Genomic DNA, 21,318 nt, shown 5'->3' on the forward strand with positions numbered 1-21,318 from the left:
AGCGTTCGATGCATCGGAACCTCATTTTAAGGACGCCAAACGTTCGCTCAATGGGGGCCCTGGTTTTAGCGTGGGCATCATTGTATGCCTCCTCATGGGGGTTGTTCAAGACGGGTGTAAGTAAGTGATTCTTTAACGGGCACGCACTGTCACCAACTAGACAACCTCTGTTAATGTTGCCATTCTCAAACATTTGACACAAAACAGAATTTGAGAACACAAATGCGCCATTAGATGATCCAGGCCACTTTGCCTTCAAATTCAAAAATTTCAAATTGGAATTGCAAACTGCCATCACATTTATTTAATGAAAGTATTTTCTGTTAACAAACAAATACTCATGAGTTGAAGGTGCCTGAATAGGAATATGTGTCCCGTCTATTGCCCCTATCACATTTGGGAAATTACATATATGAGCGAAGTCCAGTATAGTATTGTTTATATCTCTGTCAGTAGAAGGAAATTTAATGTAGACATGACTTAGGGCAACTAGAGTAGATGTAACAGCGTAAACAATTCTGAACACACTTGCTTTACTTATACCATGAAGATCTGCGCATGCAGCTTGAAAACTTCAACTTGCATAAAAGCGAAGCGCAACAATGACTTGCAATGATGTTGGAAGGGCAAAGCCATGTTATTTTGGTTTGGTGCTCTAAACGATCATTAAGCTCATTACATAAGTCAAAGATAACATGTCGTGGCAAACGGAACTTCTCTAAGATGTCACAATCGTCCATATAATATAATGGGTTGATTCTGTCCCTGAATACACACTCGCGCCTTTTAGGTTGCCTATTTCTTATCAAAACATAGGCCGCCGCCATGTTTAAAATTGACTTAAGAGAAGTATCTGGGTGTCTTAAGATTTTGAACAATCTTAAGATTATCATAAGTTAAGACACTTTTGTGAAACAGCTATGATAAAAACTTATGACAAATTTTAGTCTTAAGACAGATATTTGTCATAAGATAGCTTTGTGAAACGGGCCCCTGTATCTTTAAAGTTTATTGCAATAATCCGTACATATTGATATTCAGTATAATACACCGTATTGTACAGATTGTTGTGGAATGGAATATATTTTCTTACTTAATTTTTATACATGATCGCGACATCCAGAGCTTATGATGAAAACATATCTTTATTTTATTCTAATTTATTCATTCATTTATTATTTTTTTTATTCTAATTCTATCAAAATATATATGAAGGTTATGTGATATATCTTATAGTAAAGACTTTTGCACAATAGAGCATATACTTACTATTGTGGTTTGTACAGGATGACAATGTTGTAATTTGGCTACGATAAGAACTTCTGAATAGCTTTTCCCATAGAATTATAAAGAACAGAATTCGGTTTACAAACCATAAGTTTTGTTGGTCACTTTGCGGCAACTGCGATACTGCTCTTTTGCAAGGTTGGTTGATATATATATATATATATATTACATATAATTTATACCGGTATTAAGTGAATATTAAATATTACGTAAAGGCAACCGTGTCATATACGTCATAAAATATCTATAAGCTAAAACTTCGTTAAGAATGACGTTTACTCAAAATGAAAAAAAAAAAATCCACTGTTGATAATGAAAAGCCATCTATTGTATGTTATAAACCACTGATTGTAGTGTTATTTTTCTTTTACAAAAAAAAAAAAACCCAGACAAATCTTGTTGATCTCAAAGAGCCATGGATGAGTGGCCAGCAATTAATTAGACAGGCCTACGTCACATTGCTGTTTGATACCACTACCCAAAGTCCAAGCTCTTGTTAAAATGGTTCTAAATAGATACCTGTATAAAAAGCATTAAAATTTTAGCAACATTTTTTTTTAATATTCTAGTCGGAATTTCTTTATCCGTTTTAAAATCCCTATCTATTTTGATCCAATTTAACAAAAAATTGAATGACGATAATACAAAAACATTTATAGTATTAAACTACTTATATTGTCCTTATTCTGATGGCATAAAATTTTTATGAGGTCAATGGTCAAAATTTTTAGATATGGTGTCTTTTATCGTTTTTAAGCATTTTTCAATATTTTTTCAATTCGTGCCTTACGATTATTTTAATGAATAGGTGAAAGAAAACCAACAGAAAATATGCAAAATTACATAGATTAAACATTAAATCTTAACTTTTAATATTAGAGTACTGCCAAATGTTTTGGCGGAAAACAAAATCTGCAAAATTTCCTCTGTTTGGCTAAAATTCTATTTTTGCTTGAGCCTAATTCATTAATATAGTAGAAATATCGAATGTTATTTCAATAATAATTCATTTCATAAATGCTTTTTGGTTTTAGAACAAATTTTACTCATGACATTGAACTTTATAACAATCCGAATATGCCCTGCACAAGAGCAACGTAACAGGGTTAAATTACAATTTTATAATGAAAAAAAAACCAACATTTTTTTATTTCCTTCCGCTTTCAACATAGTGGATAAGTCCGACATTTTTTAAGTTTTCTTAACATCAAATGTTAACAATCAATTACATAATCAACGAAAAGCAAGTTTTAGTCATTGTTAACATAAAATAGTGAAAGGCCCATGGACGCTTTATTGCCCCTGTATCCCAAACCTGAATTTCTGACAGTGGTATTTTATTCATTGTGTGTTGTTTGTTTGTTTGTTTTTTGGTGTATATTTCTTTTGATGTTCTAACTAATCAAGTTAAAGTGTCGCAATGATTTGCGGACAGGGTTTATTCTTTATACAACATGAACTTTTGAAAATATGTAAAATGCTACTGAAAAAAACCAATACTTGTAAAAATAATTTTCAATAAATTGCATAAAATAAATTTATCGTAACTGAAAAATATACATAGTTATAGACTTGTTCCCAGTTTGTCCTTTTCCGCAACAAAGTCCTATTCATTGTTTCAACGGTAACTTTTCCCAAGTCAAGGGTTTCTGATCCGCTACGCTCTACTTTCTTTGTGATCAGAAAAGGTGCTTGACAATCGGAATATTCCGAATCTCCGTGTTTGGTTTTACAATTACTTATCGTAAAGAAACTCCGGTGTTATTGATAAATTTTCTGTGAAGTTGTAAAATTGAAAATAAGCTAAAATTACTGAAAATAAATAGGTCCTATTTAACTTTCTAAGTCATGGAAGAGGCATGGGGCCAGCTGGTCAGTCTGACGGATGTTGAATCAGAGCCCGTGCTAATTACTTCTGACAGACTGACAATTGGTCGAGCACCAGGTAACGTGTTAGGTGTAGATGTTTTGTTTATTTTGACTATACAAACCTGATTGAAGGAGAGACATGATAAATAATTTTATTCATGCATAATTAAAGTGCATATATATGACATATTGTTATTAAGCCTACTATAAGCTGATAAATATGTGTCAATAAAGTTTATAACTGATGTTTCAGACTGTGATATTTCATTCGCTGGAAACAAACTTGTGTCAGGCCATCATTGTAGTGTGGAGAGAGATGAAGATGGACAGGTGTGGTTACGAGATTCCAGGTAAATATATATCAAACTTTATAATGATACATGTAGGCTGTAAAAGTTTATGGCATAACACAAGTAAATGTAAGTACAGTACCGACAAGACCCAACCTAACAGAAAGCAGACCCACAAAACCCCAGATTTGCTTTTTGTGTCTGCACAGGGTCTGTTTTTGGTCTGCAATGGTTGACCCAGAGCTGACCTCAGACTAACCCAGGGCAAACATAGAATGCAGACTCTGATTTAAGAACAGGCCTTTTAATTGTCACTGAAAAATGACCAAATACACTGTATCTTTTCAATTGATATGGAATATACAGGAGGCTGGCTTACAGGCCTAAGAAAAAGGACAGATCTGCTTCACACTTCAGTGCATAAGTGGACCATCAGAACTGACTTCAAGTAAACCTATAGCAGATCCCAAGCAGACCAAGAACAGATGCAAATTTAAAAAAAAAGACCCAGAGCAGACTCAAAGCAGACTCGGGATTAGCTTTTGGGATCTGCTTTGGTGATAGGTTGTGTTTGGTCGGTACTGTTTGTTTTATAATATGTGTATATATATCTCAATTTCTTTAACTTGTTTAGTAAACATTATTATTATTATTTTAGTACAAATGGAACACTCCTAAATTTGAAAGTTAAAGTCACGAAAGGAAATGTAAGTATGTCGTAAGGTTTGCATAGTATGTGCAATAAAATTGGTATTAAAATCATAAGAACTTCTGACACATTTATGCAATTACTGATATAGATTTGTGATGATATAGGATTTTACTTTACCCAAATATATCAGTGAATTCTATTAATCCCCAAGCCTTACCTGGTATGGAAAGAGATATACATTTATGCATTTAAGATTCAGCATGAGAAGAAAATAATCATGCTTTGACTCTTAAAGACAATGAAAATGAAAATATTTTTTAATCATGAATTTCAGGGGAAGAAATTGAGTCATGGAGATGAATTTTATGTGGTCCATAAGAAAGATAACGAGGATTTAAGTAAGTAAACATTCACCATATGGATATATTATACATTTAGTTTTTCTCTTTGTCAAAATTCTGAAATCACATTTTCCTTCTGAGGGGTATCACCTTCTCCTTCTTAGGGGTATTAAAACCCACCTCTCTCTCTCTCATCTCTCCCTTTTTCATATACTGCTTTTATTTTAACTTCCTTTTTAGTGTTTATTTGAAATTGAACTTGCAATGCATGCATGTAGTTAAGGAATATGTAAACATAATGGAATAGCTATGATGAATGCACATACTCAAGTAAAGAATTGCTAGTAACAAAATTTCTTGTGAAGTTTTCTGTTTATAGCGTATATATCACTATTTATCTTGCAGACATTGGATACATTTATCAAAGCATGGCAGAACTAAAAAAAGAACTTGAAGAAAGTCTTGAAGACACACAGGAGTATTCTAACAATGAATTTCTGGATGCCACTTTGGCAGGTAGGTATCAATGTGTAAATAAAACCACCACATTAATGCTAGTTTTAGATAATCTCTGATTCTATTCACACATCAATTTGATGTGTTATCCATTTCGTAAATACTGTGGAATCATTAGATTTCGTGGTGGCTCAATTTTCGTGGAATTCGTGGGTACCTTTCATCCATATTAACATCCTCCACGAATGAATAAATTAGTGAAATAAAGTCATATTTCCTTTGTAGGTTTAAGAGGATACACGAAATTACGTTCCAACGTACCTGTAAAATTTAAGCAATCCATGAAAATTGGCCCCCACGAAATTTAATGATTCCACAGTATTGCTCTTGCTCATAGGAAATCATGATAGAAAAAGAAATTTGATATGAAATATTAAAAGCATTTATTTTGTTATCTTTTTTTCTTAAGTTTAATTGTAGAAATGATTTGGGTATATTTATGCATGTAGATGATGGTGTCAATGAAATAGAAGCTACAGAAGACTCACCTAAACCAAAGAAAAGGCCAGCAGTATGTTTGTTAGAAATATGATATATGTAGCATGTTATCCAGGGCAACGTGGTCAATGGTTTTTCGAGTTCAGTTTATATCTCGTTAGGCCTATAAAAAAAATTGTGTGTTTAGGGTAACACTGATGAAAAAATTAGGTTAGGTTTTTTTAGGTTAGGTCGGGTTACCCTAAACACACAACTTTTTTTTAGGCCTTACGTATGCTATCATGCATACTTAAATTTCTTACAGACTGAGTCAGTATATATTTGTAATACATGTACATATATAAAATGGGAAATGTTCTTTACCTTCTCAGGAATCATCACCAGAAGAGCCAGTGGAAAAAATTAAAAGTGAAAAAAAGGTGAAATTAGATAGAGATCCAGAGAAAAAGACAGAAATTCAGTCTTGTAAATCAGAGGAGTCTACAAAGAAGACAAAAGCAGATTCCTCTAAATCTGAGCAAAAGACAGCTCAGGCTGACACAGAATCAGGGGAAAGGTGCCCAGGGGACAAAGGCCCAGGGACTGCAGTGGAGTCTAAGGATGGAATGGAGGAAGTGCTGGTGTGCATCATCTGTCAGGAGATCATGCACGACTGTATCAGGTGAGCCATCAATACAGGGGCCTGTTCTGGTATCAGATTAGCCATTAATAAAGGGGCCTGTACTTGTATCAGGTGAGCCATTAATAAAGGGGCCTGCACTTGTATCAGGTGAGCCATCAATACAGGGGCCTTTACTATTATCAGGTAAGTCATCAATACAGCAGCCTGTACTTGTACCAGGTGCACCATCAATACAAGGGCCTGTACCTGTACCAGGTGAGCCATCAATACAGGAGCCTTTACTATTATCAGGTAGGTCATCAATACAGCAGCCTGTACTTGTACCAGGTGCACCATCAATACAAGGGCCTGTACCTGTACCAGGTGAGCCATCAATACAGGAGCCTTTACTATTATCAGGTAAGTCATCAATACAGCAGCCTGTACTTGTACCAGGTGCACCATCAATACAAGGGCCTGTACCTGTACCAGGTGAGCCATCAATACAGGAGCCTTTACTATTATCAGGTAAGTCATCAATACAGCAGCCTGTACTTGTACCAGGTGCACCATCAATACAAGGGCCTGTACCTGTACCAGGTGAGCCATCAATACAAGGGCCTGTACCTGTACCAGGTGAGCCATTAATACAAAGGCCTGTACTTGTACCAGGTGAGCCATTTATACTTACACCACATCCTGAACTTACAGGCAACACAGATCAGACTTACCTCTCTGCTCTTTAGAGGTGTGAATCCCTCATTTTCCCTTGCATTGTAGACTTTAATTCCGAACAGCCTCAAAGTTGATTGTCTGTTACAGTGCTATGTGTACTACTGTGTGTTGTATGTTTCATATTTTCTATGAAAAAAATTAAATGTATGATAAACTTTTAGAAAATAGGAATGATATATTCCTATTGAACTTTAACAAATTTAATTTTTTTTCTTAGAAAAATTCAGAAAAATATCAGCTTTTAAACAGTCTGAATTCTTTACAAAATACTTGATAGTAATTTACATGTAAAAGTATGGTAAATGTAACAAAGAAACCATCACATATGGTATTTTTACTGTGAAAGTAATGTTTCATGATGGTAGTGTAAATAGGATGGTAAAATTTGTTTCTCCATTTGCAGTTTACAGCCCTGTATGCATACATTCTGTGCGGGCTGTTACTCAGACTGGATGAAGCGATCCCCAGAGTGCCCCTCTGTAAGTACCTAAGTCTCCTGTTACTTTTTAATAAAACTCAGTTGTTCATTGTCTCAAGCAATGGTCTGGAGTTGGCATAGCTCTCTCCTACCCATGGCTGTTTGAACACATAAAATATCGTAAAGCGGAATGTTCAATGCTCACGCATCATCTGTTACTTCATGTTTAAACCTGTTTTAATTCTGCAGGCAGCACGCTGTTAACGCATCAGCAGTAAACAACATGTGTTATGTAGTATGCTTTACTTGCATTGGTCAATATTTTAATGTCTCATGCAACCATGGCCAGATGAGAGAGAATTATACATACTGGGGGTGGTTTGTGAAGATGTCAATCGTTCAGACAGATGACACATCTGAGATGTACTAAATGCTCCTTCGGTTTTATTTACAGTGCAGAATGACGGTGGATAGAATTAACAGGAACCATATAGTGAACAACCTAATCGAGGCATATCTGAAGGAACACCCAGGTCAGTGTACTGAACAATCCGATGGTGAATAAACTTAAACAAAGCAGGATTCACTTTCAATTTTACATTGTATGTAAATGATAAGAAAGTCAGTGATGTTTTTTTTGTACAAATGGATTGATATACTGTAGATATCTTATTTTACGCGAGTATTTAATTTAGCGATTTCCCCGTTTTGTATTAAATTTTGAGAAGAAAAAATAGTGAACACAGAATTTTTTATTTTAATTTCTAATTGTTCTCAACTTTAACAAAATAAAATCAAGATTTTAAATTATGTAAGGGGTGCTTCTTGCGATTTTATGCGGATATTAATTCCTCGCGTTCAACTAGGAATCTACTGTAATGCTGTAAATGATCAGAAATCCGGAGATGTACAAATGAATTGATTCAGTGGTTCGTTGTTACTGTAGATAAAAAGAGATCAGAGGAAGACATCAAAGAACTTGACGCCAAAAATCAAATAAGCAGAGACATGGTATGTATATGTATTGATGTACCGGTACACTGGATGTGTGCATGGCAGGGTATATTTTCACCATTGTTCATGGGGGCCCAATGTTTGTGGCTTTCGTTGATAACCCTTGCCCAGGAATTTACATCCCCACAAACATATACACAAGCATTTGTTTAATATTAAAGCTGAACACTGCTCATAAATAGGCACCGTCACACAGATACCTGGTATATAAACCCTTCGATTTTGTTACAACCAATTGCAAACCTGAAAATCGTGGCCAACTTGTAATATTCCTTTGGTGGTCTTTGGAATTTATGCATTTTTATTTTATTTTATGTGCATATTCTGTTTATGAATTGTATTTTGACCAGTTTAATTGATGTTAGTATTCTCCTGGCTTGAAAAAAGTGCGTAAAACTTTATAATTTCATTGCGACCGAGTAACACGGTGCTCAGGCAAGATGTACGTCCACACAGGTGAGACCTCTACAGCAAAATACTTTAAACTGCTTTGAGGTCTCCAACTTATATAGGGGATGTAGGATAATGGTAGTGAGAGAGGAACATTGCGGACAGTGCCTATTTACAAGTGGTGTTCAGCTTTAATCAAAGTTGTCCTGAACTTGCTACCTATGAAATTACATTTACATGTACATCCATGCGAATTAAGAAAATTTTGCATTTTGGCTACCCACGAACATTGACCCTCATGAAATAAAATTGACCCTCATGAAATAAAATGATTCTACAGTATTCAACCACTGTTGCATAACCAAGTAGACATTTTCATTACACCTACTGACAATGATATCTTATTTATGACCAATACACAAAATTATCTTTATTTTTCTTCTCTTTATCTATTCCTCTTGCACATAAAGCAGTGATTGATAGTTACATTTACACTTAATGCAAACTTTCATGTTTTGAGGTATACTGATTGTAAGACTTACAGTTAATGGTCTCACTATTTGTCAGTTATATTTGATTATTTTATACCAGATTTACTGGTGGTTGTTTGAGTTTACATTTTGTCAGTTATATTAGAGTATATTATACCAGATTTACTGGTGATTGTTTGAGTTTACATTTTGTCAGTTATATTAGAGTATATTATACCAGATTTACTGGTGATTGTTTGAGTTTACGTTTTGTCAGTTATATTAGAGTAAATTATACCTGATTTACTGGTGATTGTTTGAGTTTACGTTTTGTCAGTTATATTAGAGTATACTATACCAGATTTACCGGTGATTGTTTGAGTTTACATTTCGTCAGTTATATTAGAGTATACTATACCAGATTTACCGGTGATTGTTTGAGTTTACGTTTCGTCAGTTATATTAGAATTATACTATACCAGATTTACCGGTGATTGTTTGAGTTTACGTTTCGTCAGTTATATTAGAATTATACTATACCAGATTTACTGGTGATTGTTTGAGTTTACGTTTTGTCAGTTATATTAGAGTATACTATACCAGATTTACTGGTGATTGTTTGAGTTTACGTTTTGTCAGTTATATTAGAGTATATTATACCAGATTTACTGGTGATTGTTTGAGTTTACGTTTTGTCAGTTATATTAGAATTATACTATACCAGATTTACTGGTGATTGTTTGAGTTTACGTTTTGTCAGTTATATAAGAGTATACTATACCAGATTTACTGGTGATTGTTTGAGTTTACGTTTTGTCAGTTATATTAGAGTATATTATACCAGATTTACTGGTGATTGTTTGAGTTTACGTTTTGTCAGTTATATTAGAGTAAACTATACCAGATTTACTGGTGATTGTTTGAGTTTACGTTTTGTCAGTTATATTAGAGTATATTATACCCGATTTACTGGTGATTGTTTGAGTTTACGTTTTGTCAGTTATATTAGAGTATACTATACCAGATTTACCGGTGATTGTTTGAGTTTACATTTTGTCAGTTATATTAGAGTATACTATACCAGATTTACCGGTGATTGTTTGAGTTTACGTTTCGTCAGTTATATTAGAATTATACTATACCAGATTTACTGGTGATTGTTTGAGTTTACGTTTTGTCAGTTATATTAGAGTATACTATACCAGATTTACTGGTGATTGTTTGAGTATACTATACCAGATTTACCGGTGATTGTTTGAGTTTACGTTTCGTCAGTTATATTAGAATTATACTATACCAGATTTACTGGTGATTGTTTGAGTTTACGTTTTGTCAGTTATATTAGAGAATACTATACCAGATTTACTGGTGATTGTTTGAGTTTACGTTTTGTCAGTTATATTAGAGTATACTATACCAGATTTACTGGTGATTGTTTGAGTTTACGTTTTGTCAGTTATATTAGAGTAAACTATACCAGATTTACCGGTGATTGTTTGAGTTTACATTTTGTCAGTTATATTAGAGTATATTATACCAGATTTACCGGTGATTGTTTGAGTTTACGTTTTGTCAGTTATATTAGAGTATATTATACCAGATTTACCGGTGATTGTTTGAGTTTACGTTTTGTCAGTTATATTAGAGTATATTATACCAGATTTACTGGTGATTGTTTGAGTTTACGTTTTGTCAGTTATATTAGAGTATACTATACCAGATTTACTGGTGATTGTTTGAGTTTACGTTTTGTCAGTTATATTAGAGTATACTATACCAGATTTACCGGTGATTGTTTGAGTTTACGTTTTGTCAGTTATATTAGAGTATACTATACCAGATTTACCGGTGATTGTTTGAGTTTACGTTTTGTCAGTTATATTAGAGTATATTATACCAGATTTGCCAGTGATTGTTTGAGTTTACGTTTTGTCAGTTATACCCGAAGGAGTTGAAGGACAAGGAATATGACCCTGATGAAGAGGTGGAGGATTCTGACGATTATGAAGAGGACTCTGATGAGGCGGACAATCAGTAAGTGGGTCAAATGCCCTCACTTAGGGGAATTAAAGCCTACTCTTTAAGATGTCAATTACACCCATAACACTCTATGAATTGTAATACACAGTCTGTGTATATTTTGTCAGATTAAAATCCAGATAAATTACAACTGCACGAAGTCATATTATTTCACAGTTTATTGTGTGATATCAAGAAAAACGTTAAAGAAGAATTGAATTATAATACAAATATGTACTGTTCCACAAACAGTTTATTTTTTATTTTCAATGTTGATAATTGTTAGAAAAGACTGAAAAGATACTTAGATATCCCCTTGCTCTCCTATAAGCTATAGTCTCTAACTTATTTTAGAAGCATTTCATATTATTCATGTAAACTGGTGTAATGGATTTTAAACCTAGGATCACAAAGATTTCTGGTAATTTCAGAGGACCCATATCTACTTCTGTGTTTAGACCTGCTCCAGTCCCTCCTTTTCAGTATGGTGGTGGACTGTTTGGAAATTGGTATGCATTTTCATTTTATGTACCAACCAGTGTATCTTATATGATTGATTTAACAAACAAAACTTGCATAGTCTCTTGTTAGGGTTATATGCCTAGCTCACCTTACATTTATTCACTTAGTGTATGGTATATAAGGTATATGTATTTAAATTTAGTTACAGGTATAAATTTTATACTATAAAACCCTTTTCATCATAATTCATGAAGCACAAAATGATTGAAAAATGAAGAAGTGTTTGTAAAGGGAGCGTTTACTAAGATGCATCATGCCAAATCTTTATTTGCAATTCTATGTAGCATTTACAATCTTTCATTGATTGTGTAAACTCATTTTGAGACATGTTATTGATGGTGAAATAGTTCTAAATTCAATCTAAAGTTAGTCTCAAGATAATGATTCCATCACATTTTAATTTTTGATAAAGATATACAAATCTGTGAAGGAAATACAATTGAAATAGATGAAAGGGAAAATATCCAAAATATCTTCATTGACACGATATCATTTTTCACTTGGAAACAATCACTGGAACAATTACAGATTTCTTACGGAGATTTATGATTGAAAATGTTGACATCTTTTCTCCATTTGGAGGTCACCCCAAAGTCACTTGCAATACATTGCACAATTTCTCAATGTTATTATTTAGGTACTTACATGTTTTTTGCAAAGCAAAATCCCTGTAGACTTTTTGATTTTTAGCCATATGTTGAAACCTGATAAGCCATAGGGGTTTTTTAAAGGAGAAATCTTTGGGGGGAATTTTATTATGCTTCTGAAAGAACACTGTTTGAACCCTAAGGTATATAAATAGCAAGAAATTAATCAAAATGGGTATCTTGAGACAAAGTATTTTTGTAATCAAGTCAGTTGCAGACTTTGCATAAATTTTTTTTTTAAATCATTATTTTGATTAATTTAATTGTGATACAGTTAGATACATGTACATTTCATTGTCATAGGAACCCAGTGAGATTTGTCTGTCGTCAGTGTCCCAATTACCGTGACCCAAACACACCTGGGACAGGTGTTTTAGGAACAGGTAGGTGAAATGTTTAGATTTAATGACCAAATGATGATAATACTCTTTATATTGATTCAAATACATGCAATGTACAGACTAATTTATCTTTATTTCTTCAGTTTTTAACACTGTGAGGACTGCTCTAGGTATCAATCAGGGCAATTCTCAAAATACACAGGGCAATAACCAGGGCATGACCACTACAGAAGGCAATCAACCGGGGCCATCCACTGCTGACCAACCAGACACCACAGGAGATGACAGTGAGGCTACCCAGCCCACCACCTCCACAGAAGATGGTACACAGGGTTAAATAAAGAGAGATGAAACAGCCAATATACTGTAGATTCCTTATTTTAGATGATTACTTAATTCCCCGATTCAACGGTTTTCCATCAAATCGCGAGAACATAAATTCACGAATGCCAAATTTTTATCATAGATTCATGTAGTTTACATATTTAAAAAAAAATAAAAGCAAGATTTAAACATTCCCGAGATGTGCTTCTCGCGATTTTACGCGGATTTTTATTCCTTTCATTAAATAAAGAATCTACAGTAGTTCATCCACAGCCAAGACATTGATCTTTCTCTTATGAATTATCACATATTGGAGAGTTCTTTTTACTGTTTAGACTTTGAAGAGAGGAAGAAGAAAGATGACATGAAACCAGAGGTTGTAGCTCCGCAATATGTCTGTGTGGTGAACCAAAACCACATTCTATGTCAGTGTTGTTTACAACCAATGCCGGACAGACGGACATTGCCAGAGACACGCCAGCAGTGTAAGTGGACGGGGTTTAGTCCTTGATGTTTTATTGTATCATAGGCATGTGTATATAGACAATGACAGGTAGTAATGTGTGGAAATATTTGGGATATATATGAGTATTTTAGATTGAAGACCTTGTGAATTATGCAAATGGAATACAAACCTCTATTGCCTGGACTAAATCTTTGATGCCTTATTCAAATGTGTTAGTTAAAATGTATTAACTTACAATTGGATAAACTTAATTTATCAGTATGGTGTCAAAGGTTGTACAAAACTCTTATTGTGCTTAACAGCCTTTACAAATACAGACATAGATGTTCATGTGATGAACATTTTTTTATTTGATTGGGTTTTAAAAGAAATCAACCAAGGCATCTTTTTTATCTCATCGTTCTCCGATAAAACTTGGTTCTTTTTTGCTTTGTGTGGCCCATTCTGTAAAACATAGAAAGTTCTTTATATTAGTCTAATGCCTTTAATTAATAAAAGCTTTAAAAGGGTGTGTTTTTTCTGTAGTCTCCAAGTTTGATCTTCAATCAGATGTAATTATTTTTCACAACAATATTAATATGGCTTACCAAGTGACTATCTTGTTATGCAGAAGCTGATTATTGTGGGAGTATCATTAATGTTATGGTCATTGATGTGTATAGGTTGTCTGTGTCTAAGATCATTCTGCCATGCCTACTGGGGATGTAAAAAAGCTGAATGTCTGGGTTGCATTGGAAGATTTAAAGGTAATTATCACAATTATTATTTTTTTAACATTTTTTAATTTGATTAAGGCATTTAAGACTTATCCTAACACAAAAATAGTTGAGAATATTTTGTCAGTACACACTTGAACACATTTTTGCAGAAACAACATTTTTACTTTTTTTTTAATCTATAAAAAGATGAAGTTAAAATTATTTTTAACATCATCTTGTAAATAAATTTATGTTTATTGGCATTAAATTGTAAATATAGTCAAATCATATATAAATTACAAGATTTCTCTCCTCTAGACATGAATTTAGGAAGAAAGTGCCTCGTGAACCTTATTCTGGAAAATCCTTATGAATCAGAAATCTTACAGGTAATTACAACACATGGTTTTGCTATCATACCACAAAACTCCACAGACTGTATTGTACAGGTACTTCTGTCATCTCACATCATAAACTTCTCAATTTTAGAATTACCTTGAAGAGAAGAAAATGGCCTTGAATGAGATGAGAGATATCTGTATGCAGAAGTTGGATGAGGGAACATACAAGTGCATAGGTATTTGATTTATATATTTGATAAATCTATGGTGAAAAACTTATGTTTAAAGTAGTCTGTCTATCGCACTTGGTCACAATCCGGATTTTACAATATTGGGTTGAGTTTTACATAGCATTTTTTATGCTGTGGAATCATTTAAATTTGTAGGGGCCAATTTTCCTGGATTATGAATTTTTTGCTTATTCGTCGGGATGAAATTTCTTGGATGCGTCGGTTTCAGTTTTATTAACAAAGATAACTCTTTCTAAATTTGCTTTTGTTGAGGGTTATAAATTCGTGATGTTAGGTATGCTTCATTACACAACCAATTGGAGACCTACATGTACATGTATAGTTGAAACTTGGAACTTAAAGCTCCCTAAAGGGGAATAAATATAAGTGACAAATTGAATCATTTCTAACATTTGAAATATTGATTAAGTGTGTCATTTAATTGGTATATTCATAGCGAAATGACCCTTACCCCTTCGTGTGTATAATGAACAATTACATAATATACATTGTTGGAAATAAGATGTAAGTGATTGGATTATTGTAAATTTCTAGCCTACAATGATCCTAGCTGCAGGACTGTAGCTCCCGGTCTGAAAAAATTCGGATGGACGACCTGGGAGCTACAGTGCCTCCCATAGTAAAAAACTGCAATTTACGGCGCACAAAAAAATGCGCTAGGCTTTGACTGATTAATATCATTTACGATCACATTCTGTACAAATATTTAATCCCAAAAAATTCCTCGGACATTTTACTACAGATATTGTCACTTCACTTGCCTCTGATATTCTTTTAAACACCATCCCCAGCCCTGTTAATTAAAGTGGTGCAAGTTTGTTTACATTTAAAAATGGCGACTCTCGATCTCGACGTAAATTAACATACTTCATTTTCCGAGGTCGGTTATCATGTTTAAGAGAAAGTCTGAGGCAAGTAAAGTGATGATATTAGTAGTAAATTTGCTGAAGAATTTTATGGTTCTAATTATTTTTACAGAATTTGTGTGAAAATAAGGTTAATAAGTCCAAACTTAGCGCAATTTTTTGTGCGCCGTAAATTGCAGTTTTTTACTATGGGAGGCACTGTAGCTCCCAGGTCGTCCATCCGAATTTTTTCCAGACCGGGAGCTACAGTCCTGCAGCTACAATGATCCCCGATACATAATTGACCAAACTTAATCATGAACATTGTCTTTGTCTTGATTAATAGGTGGGTGCGCCCCCCCCTTTTTCTTTTTTAGCTCGATCAATAAACTGAAACCAGTTAAACTTTAGAGACAGATGCTATGTGGTATTTAATCAATCATTGATCAACTATTGTTTAAAAGACTCCAAAATTTCTGACAGACCTTAATGGAAAACTATGTAATAAAATATGATTTTAATGGATTTTTTTTTTCAAGGACTACTTGTTTAGGAGCTTAAAATGTAAAAAGTAATCCGATGTGTTATGGTTTATTCTTTATTTTATAATCATAATTTATAAATTGTTCTACTGGTAAATTATCAATATTATTTTTATTTGATAATTATTCCTTGAATACGAAAGACCATTGAGCTCATTTTCATAGGTAATTTTTTTTTTTTTTGCAAATAAACGCAAAACTTTTGCAATATAACGCATTAGTTTCGCGAATTAACGCGTTAATTTCTCGAATAAACGCGAAACTTTTGCGAATAAATGCGTAACTTTCGCGATATAATGCGTTAATTTCGGGATTTAATAGAAAATTTCACGAATAAACGTGTTACTTTCGCAATGTAACGTGTTACTTTCGCGAATAAACGGGAAACTTTAGCGAATTTTCTATAATACAGCGCTCATGAGAATGTGAGAAGCGTGGTGCATTATTTCCTTTGAAAATCATTACTAAATTTTTAAAGATTTCCTACGTTTGAATTTATCAATTTGTACAAGGTTGCATCTGATTCATTTACATCTTTATGTAATAAGTTATATGTTTGTTTTCAGTCATTGTTCTTTAAGAGGTTCTTGTTTGAAATGACAAATTATATTTAAGTTTCCCGTATATTCGTGAAAGTTGCGCGTTTATTCGCGAAAGTAATGCGTTTATTCACGAAAAAAATATTTTTTTTATCTACGAAAATGAGCTCAAAGGGCGTTTGTAGGTATGAGGTGTTTACACTTAAAAGATTTACACTTTCAAGTACAGAAAAACACACTTATACGAAGTGACAGGGACTGGCACTTTTGCTTTGTTAAAAACGTAATTCATTATATCCGTTAACTTTAAATATGTTTAAAACCCTCGGGGAATGAAAATCATTTCACAATTAAAGTCACCTTATTATAGGCGTGTTTGCCGTAAAAAGTGTTTTACTGTATTGTTCTTGTATATCATGATTTATTTTTTAAGGCTTAATATTTTCAATTTGTTATATCATGAGAACAATCATATTTAAAATTATGATAATTAAATTATCATATTTTACATTTATTACTTTAATTAAAAGTTCAGGTTAATCTAGAGTTTATGATTTTAAGACTAGATAAATTGAGGCTTGCTACACGCCTCTCTTTCTTTTCTCGGTATAGACCAGAGGCGATTGAATCTGACATCAGAAAGTACAGTGTGTTACCCCTGTGCCTTGAGGAACTTCAAGGATTTAGCATACTCTTTCAGATCAGATATCAAGAAAGAAGATTTACCAGGTTTGTATGTAAACACCCCATAGTGCTATGTGTTAAAGATCTAATGAAATTCAATCTTATTATAACAAAGTTACTTAAGGTACAGTACTCAGTTTCAATTCAGTTAAATATTCTCTCATACCATTAGATTAGTACGTGAGTTACAGCAGAGTAAAAATACTATTACGTATTTGGTTAGTTATTGACTCACTATGGAAATATATTGGGTTGATCAATCTCATAGATGGCGAGGTGAAGCCGAGCCGTCTATGAGATTGATCAACCCAATATATTTCCGTGGTGAGTCAGTAACTAACCTAATAAGTGTTTTGTTTTCCCGAGGACTATCAAGCCTCATACTTATTCACAAATACTATTTGTGAATAAATATGAGGCTTGATAGCGATGATCTACGCAAAGCCATGTACAAGATGCCTAACATCTCGTCCAATTTAACTCATTTAAACTCTAAAATTTTCAATCTCACCTTTCAAATACTCTTGAAAAATCTTTGCTTCACCCATGTTTACTTACAATGTTTTGTTGCTAATGCAGCTATTCAATTTTAAATGTTTTCTCCCTTTCCTCGGCAGAGGTTTGACAAATTTCGACGCTGCCATTTTGTTCTGCTCCAGACAAAACAATGTGACGTCCATATTCTAAGGGCAACTACTCTAATTTTAAAGAATGTCAAAGGGCAACTTCTCCAAATACTTTAAGAACTTACGGCATGCGGTTTGTGTATTAAATACTATGAAATGTCGAAACGAGTAGGCGAAGCGTCGGCCAATGACGGCCATATTGCCTAATATTATTTCTCACCTAACAAATATAGAGATATATGAGGCAATCACGTGCTGTGTTTAAACCAATGAAAGTGTGACATTTCAGTCCAAGGGAAAACAAATTATTATATTCATTGTACATTAGTGAGAGGTATAAATTGAATAACATAATATGATTAATATAGGATTTATTACGGTGATGAAAATCATGGAGGTCATAGATTTGAAGGATAAACAAAGTTTTTCAATGACTATTCATTACTGTTGTTTTCTAATAAATGGGTATAGTCCACTAATGCATTTTCCATAGGCGGTAATGTTAACGTTATGGTTCATAGCTCCGGCCCTAATTTTCGTTCAGCAATGAGGGACCTCTTGAATGAAAGCTCATCAAATTGTCTCTTTCCTGTTAAAATTTCGTGGTTTGAAGTCAGATTCGTTTTCCGGCAAAATGCGTCTGTATTGAAAAACTCTGAAAATGAAATTAAAAGTAGGGAATTTCTCAGTTTTGGAAAGGGTGTACATCAAACAATTTCAATTCTTTTCTTCAAATGATAATTCAATTTTGACACTTGTTTTAAAAATTGCAAATCCTCTTTTCTGACATGTGTCAAGCATTCTGATTTAAAATGTCCCAATAAATGTATATACACTTTGCAAGTATAGGGACTATTTTGCTTAAAGGCACTACTTTGTTGTCCTACCGATTCTAAAAATAGTTAGAGGGATATACCCAAATGTGAGGAATTTTGATGTCTGTGTAAATTCACAGGAAGCACCTAACATGGATTTTGAAATCCTGCATTTATTTCCATGAGAATATGAACAATATACAATCGTAATGAAACTTTTTCACTTCTTGCAATTTTATTTTCTTGCTATTTAATACAAAACGGCGGAATTATGAAATTAAGGTGCCTCACTACACCTGGAAATAGTTTCTCAAATCAGCAGAAATTACTTGATTATGATAGAAAGCATGATGGATAAGAAGTATATATATCAAATAGGCGAAAAAATGTGCAATTTTAGATAAAAAAATGGTATTTTCAAAAATTTTATTCAGTAAACATAAACAAAAGCCTCAGGTGGATTCGAACTCATGACCTGCGGTTCACAAGCCTGATACATTAACCACTGAGCTATGACGATATACATCTGAATCGATTGATACAAACAGTTTAACAAAACATTTAAATCGCCATCTTGTGACGTAGTGACTTAAAAAGTATAAGTCTCGGTGTAGTGAAGTACCTTAAGTACGTACTGGAGGTAATAAGGAATCTACAATATGTGATGACGTTGGGCCTAGAAGCCTTTCATTTATTTTATAACATGAGCGTTGATGATCCTTTCATTGATATTTCAATGTTCTAGGATCATATACATTGACTGTTATTTTTATTAAAGTAAAGTGATAACTTTTCAATATACTTGACATATTATGGACCCAAAAATTATCAAGTAGGGAATAAATATTCTGTTTTTCTGAATAATACAACAAATGTTGTATTGTTGTTTTATTAGAGGCTGTAAGGAGAAGAAATGACTGCTATTGGGGTAAAAACTGCAGGACTCAGAAAAACAAACCTCACCATGCTCAGTAAGTCTAAATATGTGTATATTTAAGGAATAAGGAATCATTCATTGAGAATTGTGAGGTGATAATTGTGGTCAGGGCGGGGTCAAATCCAATAAAACCCGAAGGTTTTATGATAGATTTGACCACACCCTGACCAAAATTATCACCTCATGATATTTAAAGAATGGTTCATTATTACTTATATTTATAATATTTCCAATATCTACACTTTAAAACAATATTTTAAAACCACTATTTTGTCATGTATTACATGCTATGTATCACTACGCGGCGCAGCCAGTACTGTTTTTTCGGTTATGCCATAAGACACTACCATTTAGTGTCGCTCATCTTTTATGAAATTATTGAGCTATAGGCTTCAAAATTGATTCTTAATGTTATCACAGACAAACACAGTTGAAAATGTAAATATATGTGTACAACATGTCTGTGTGGATACTGAGTTAATAATGGTGGAATTAACACATTTCATAGTGTGTCAGCATTTTTAGAGATTTACATTTTCTGGAATCTATTAATCTAACATGATTACCTGACAAAAACTGTAGTATAACAATCTCGGTATTGAGTGATTTATTTGAAGACTATTTTTTAAGTAAACAAAATCCGTAGAAACCTGCAAGTCTTTGGCAACCTAAAAAATTGACTTCCACAAATTAAAAAGATAATAAATTCAAATGTACTTAATGAAGCATTTGTCACAACTTTAAGAAGACTACAATAAGTACGATTCATGTTTTGTTTCTTTTCCAGAAATTTTAACCACGTATGCGAACAAACTAGGACATCATAGAACTTGGGGAATTTTATTGTCTAAACATTCCAACCATGTGCATGTGATTAGGCAATGTTCATTTTTGGTGTGTTATGTGTGTGCAGAAGGGAGTGACCCGAGTCAGTGATGCGTGACTGAGATAATGACCTTCAATCAGAGAGGGAGATTATGTCAGGAAACAGTTCAACAAATGTTAGAGATCCCTATGATCCCAGGATTTCCAGATGACGGTCCCCAGTGACATACAGATATACTGGTAGCTGCTGTGATAAATCAACCATACATTTCATCAAAGACTAGCTTAGATATAGTTATGAATTTAAATGTTTTTTTTTGTGAGAAGATTTATCTGTGATAGCGTTATTTGTTACTTTTATGAACTGTTTGAACTAGAAATTATGGGGAAAATGTACATCTTAATGTATCACAAATTGTATATCTTACAATGTGGGCCATGTGTAGGTTTGTGTTTTATTATGTACTGTAGTTTATGATAAACTGAATCATAAGTATCTTTATCTAGAAACCATTAAATTTATCCAATTTGTCCGCATTGTTTTATTTGGACTAAACTTGATCTTCCAAACACATACAAAAGTATTCTTTTAAATATGTGAGAATCTCATGCATTTATCTGGGCCTTCAACTTACAGGGTGCTAGGGGAATGCTTGTGGGTACTGTGATGTCTGTTTGATCTAAATTGATCTCTGAATTAATCTAAACACTCTTCTCTTCATAACCGAAGAATAAAGTTCCTTCTGTAACCATAGATGTTCATCCAACATCCACACATATGCTTATCCATGTATGAATATTTACAATAGGAGGAGTTTATGAGGGACCTTATTTTGTGTTTAATTTTGTTTAATTTGCGAGGGGGGTGGGGGGGG

General features: G+C 33.4%; 1 protein-coding gene across 2 annotated transcripts in view; it reads left to right on the top strand.

Annotated features, from left to right (window-relative positions):
- The first annotated feature begins 3,040 nt into the window (after window positions 1-3,040).
- Window positions 3,041-21,318, top strand: part of LOC128187252 (E3 ubiquitin-protein ligase CHFR-like) — a 44,827-nt gene continuing 26,549 nt past the window's right edge. The window contains exons 1-21 of one of the 2 annotated variants that reach the window (XM_052857551.1): window positions 3,041-3,232; window positions 3,410-3,506; window positions 4,105-4,153; window positions 4,433-4,496; window positions 4,845-4,955; window positions 5,405-5,466; window positions 5,765-6,054; window positions 7,133-7,208; window positions 7,602-7,680; window positions 8,094-8,158; window positions 10,958-11,055; window positions 11,472-11,549; window positions 12,513-12,592; window positions 12,694-12,873; window positions 13,210-13,359; window positions 14,003-14,086; window positions 14,357-14,427; window positions 14,528-14,615; window positions 17,169-17,285; window positions 19,577-19,652; window positions 20,406-20,972. In XM_052857551.1, the coding sequence (XP_052713511.1) occupies window positions 3,136-3,232; window positions 3,410-3,506; window positions 4,105-4,153; window positions 4,433-4,496; window positions 4,845-4,955; window positions 5,405-5,466; window positions 5,765-6,054; window positions 7,133-7,208; window positions 7,602-7,680; window positions 8,094-8,158; window positions 10,958-11,055; window positions 11,472-11,549; window positions 12,513-12,592; window positions 12,694-12,873; window positions 13,210-13,359; window positions 14,003-14,086; window positions 14,357-14,427; window positions 14,528-14,615; window positions 17,169-17,285; window positions 19,577-19,652; window positions 20,406-20,445 (2,052 nt within the window). In that variant the 5' untranslated portion in view covers window positions 3,041-3,135 and the 3' untranslated portion in view covers window positions 20,446-20,972. Of the gene's footprint in view, window positions 3,233-3,409; window positions 3,507-4,104; window positions 4,154-4,432; window positions 4,497-4,844; window positions 4,956-5,404; window positions 5,467-5,764; window positions 6,055-7,132; window positions 7,209-7,601; window positions 7,681-8,093; window positions 8,159-10,957; window positions 11,056-11,471; window positions 11,550-12,512; window positions 12,593-12,693; window positions 12,874-13,209; window positions 13,360-14,002; window positions 14,087-14,356; window positions 14,428-14,527; window positions 14,616-17,168; window positions 17,286-19,576; window positions 19,653-20,405; window positions 20,973-21,318 lie in introns of those variants that run through there. The other variant, XM_052857553.1, reaches the window with a different exon arrangement.

Source organism: Crassostrea angulata, chromosome 6 (assembly GCF_025612915.1).
Source record: "Crassostrea angulata isolate pt1a10 chromosome 6, ASM2561291v2, whole genome shotgun sequence".
In the NCBI taxonomy this organism is placed as follows: domain Eukaryota; kingdom Metazoa; phylum Mollusca; class Bivalvia; order Ostreida; family Ostreidae; genus Magallana; species Magallana angulata.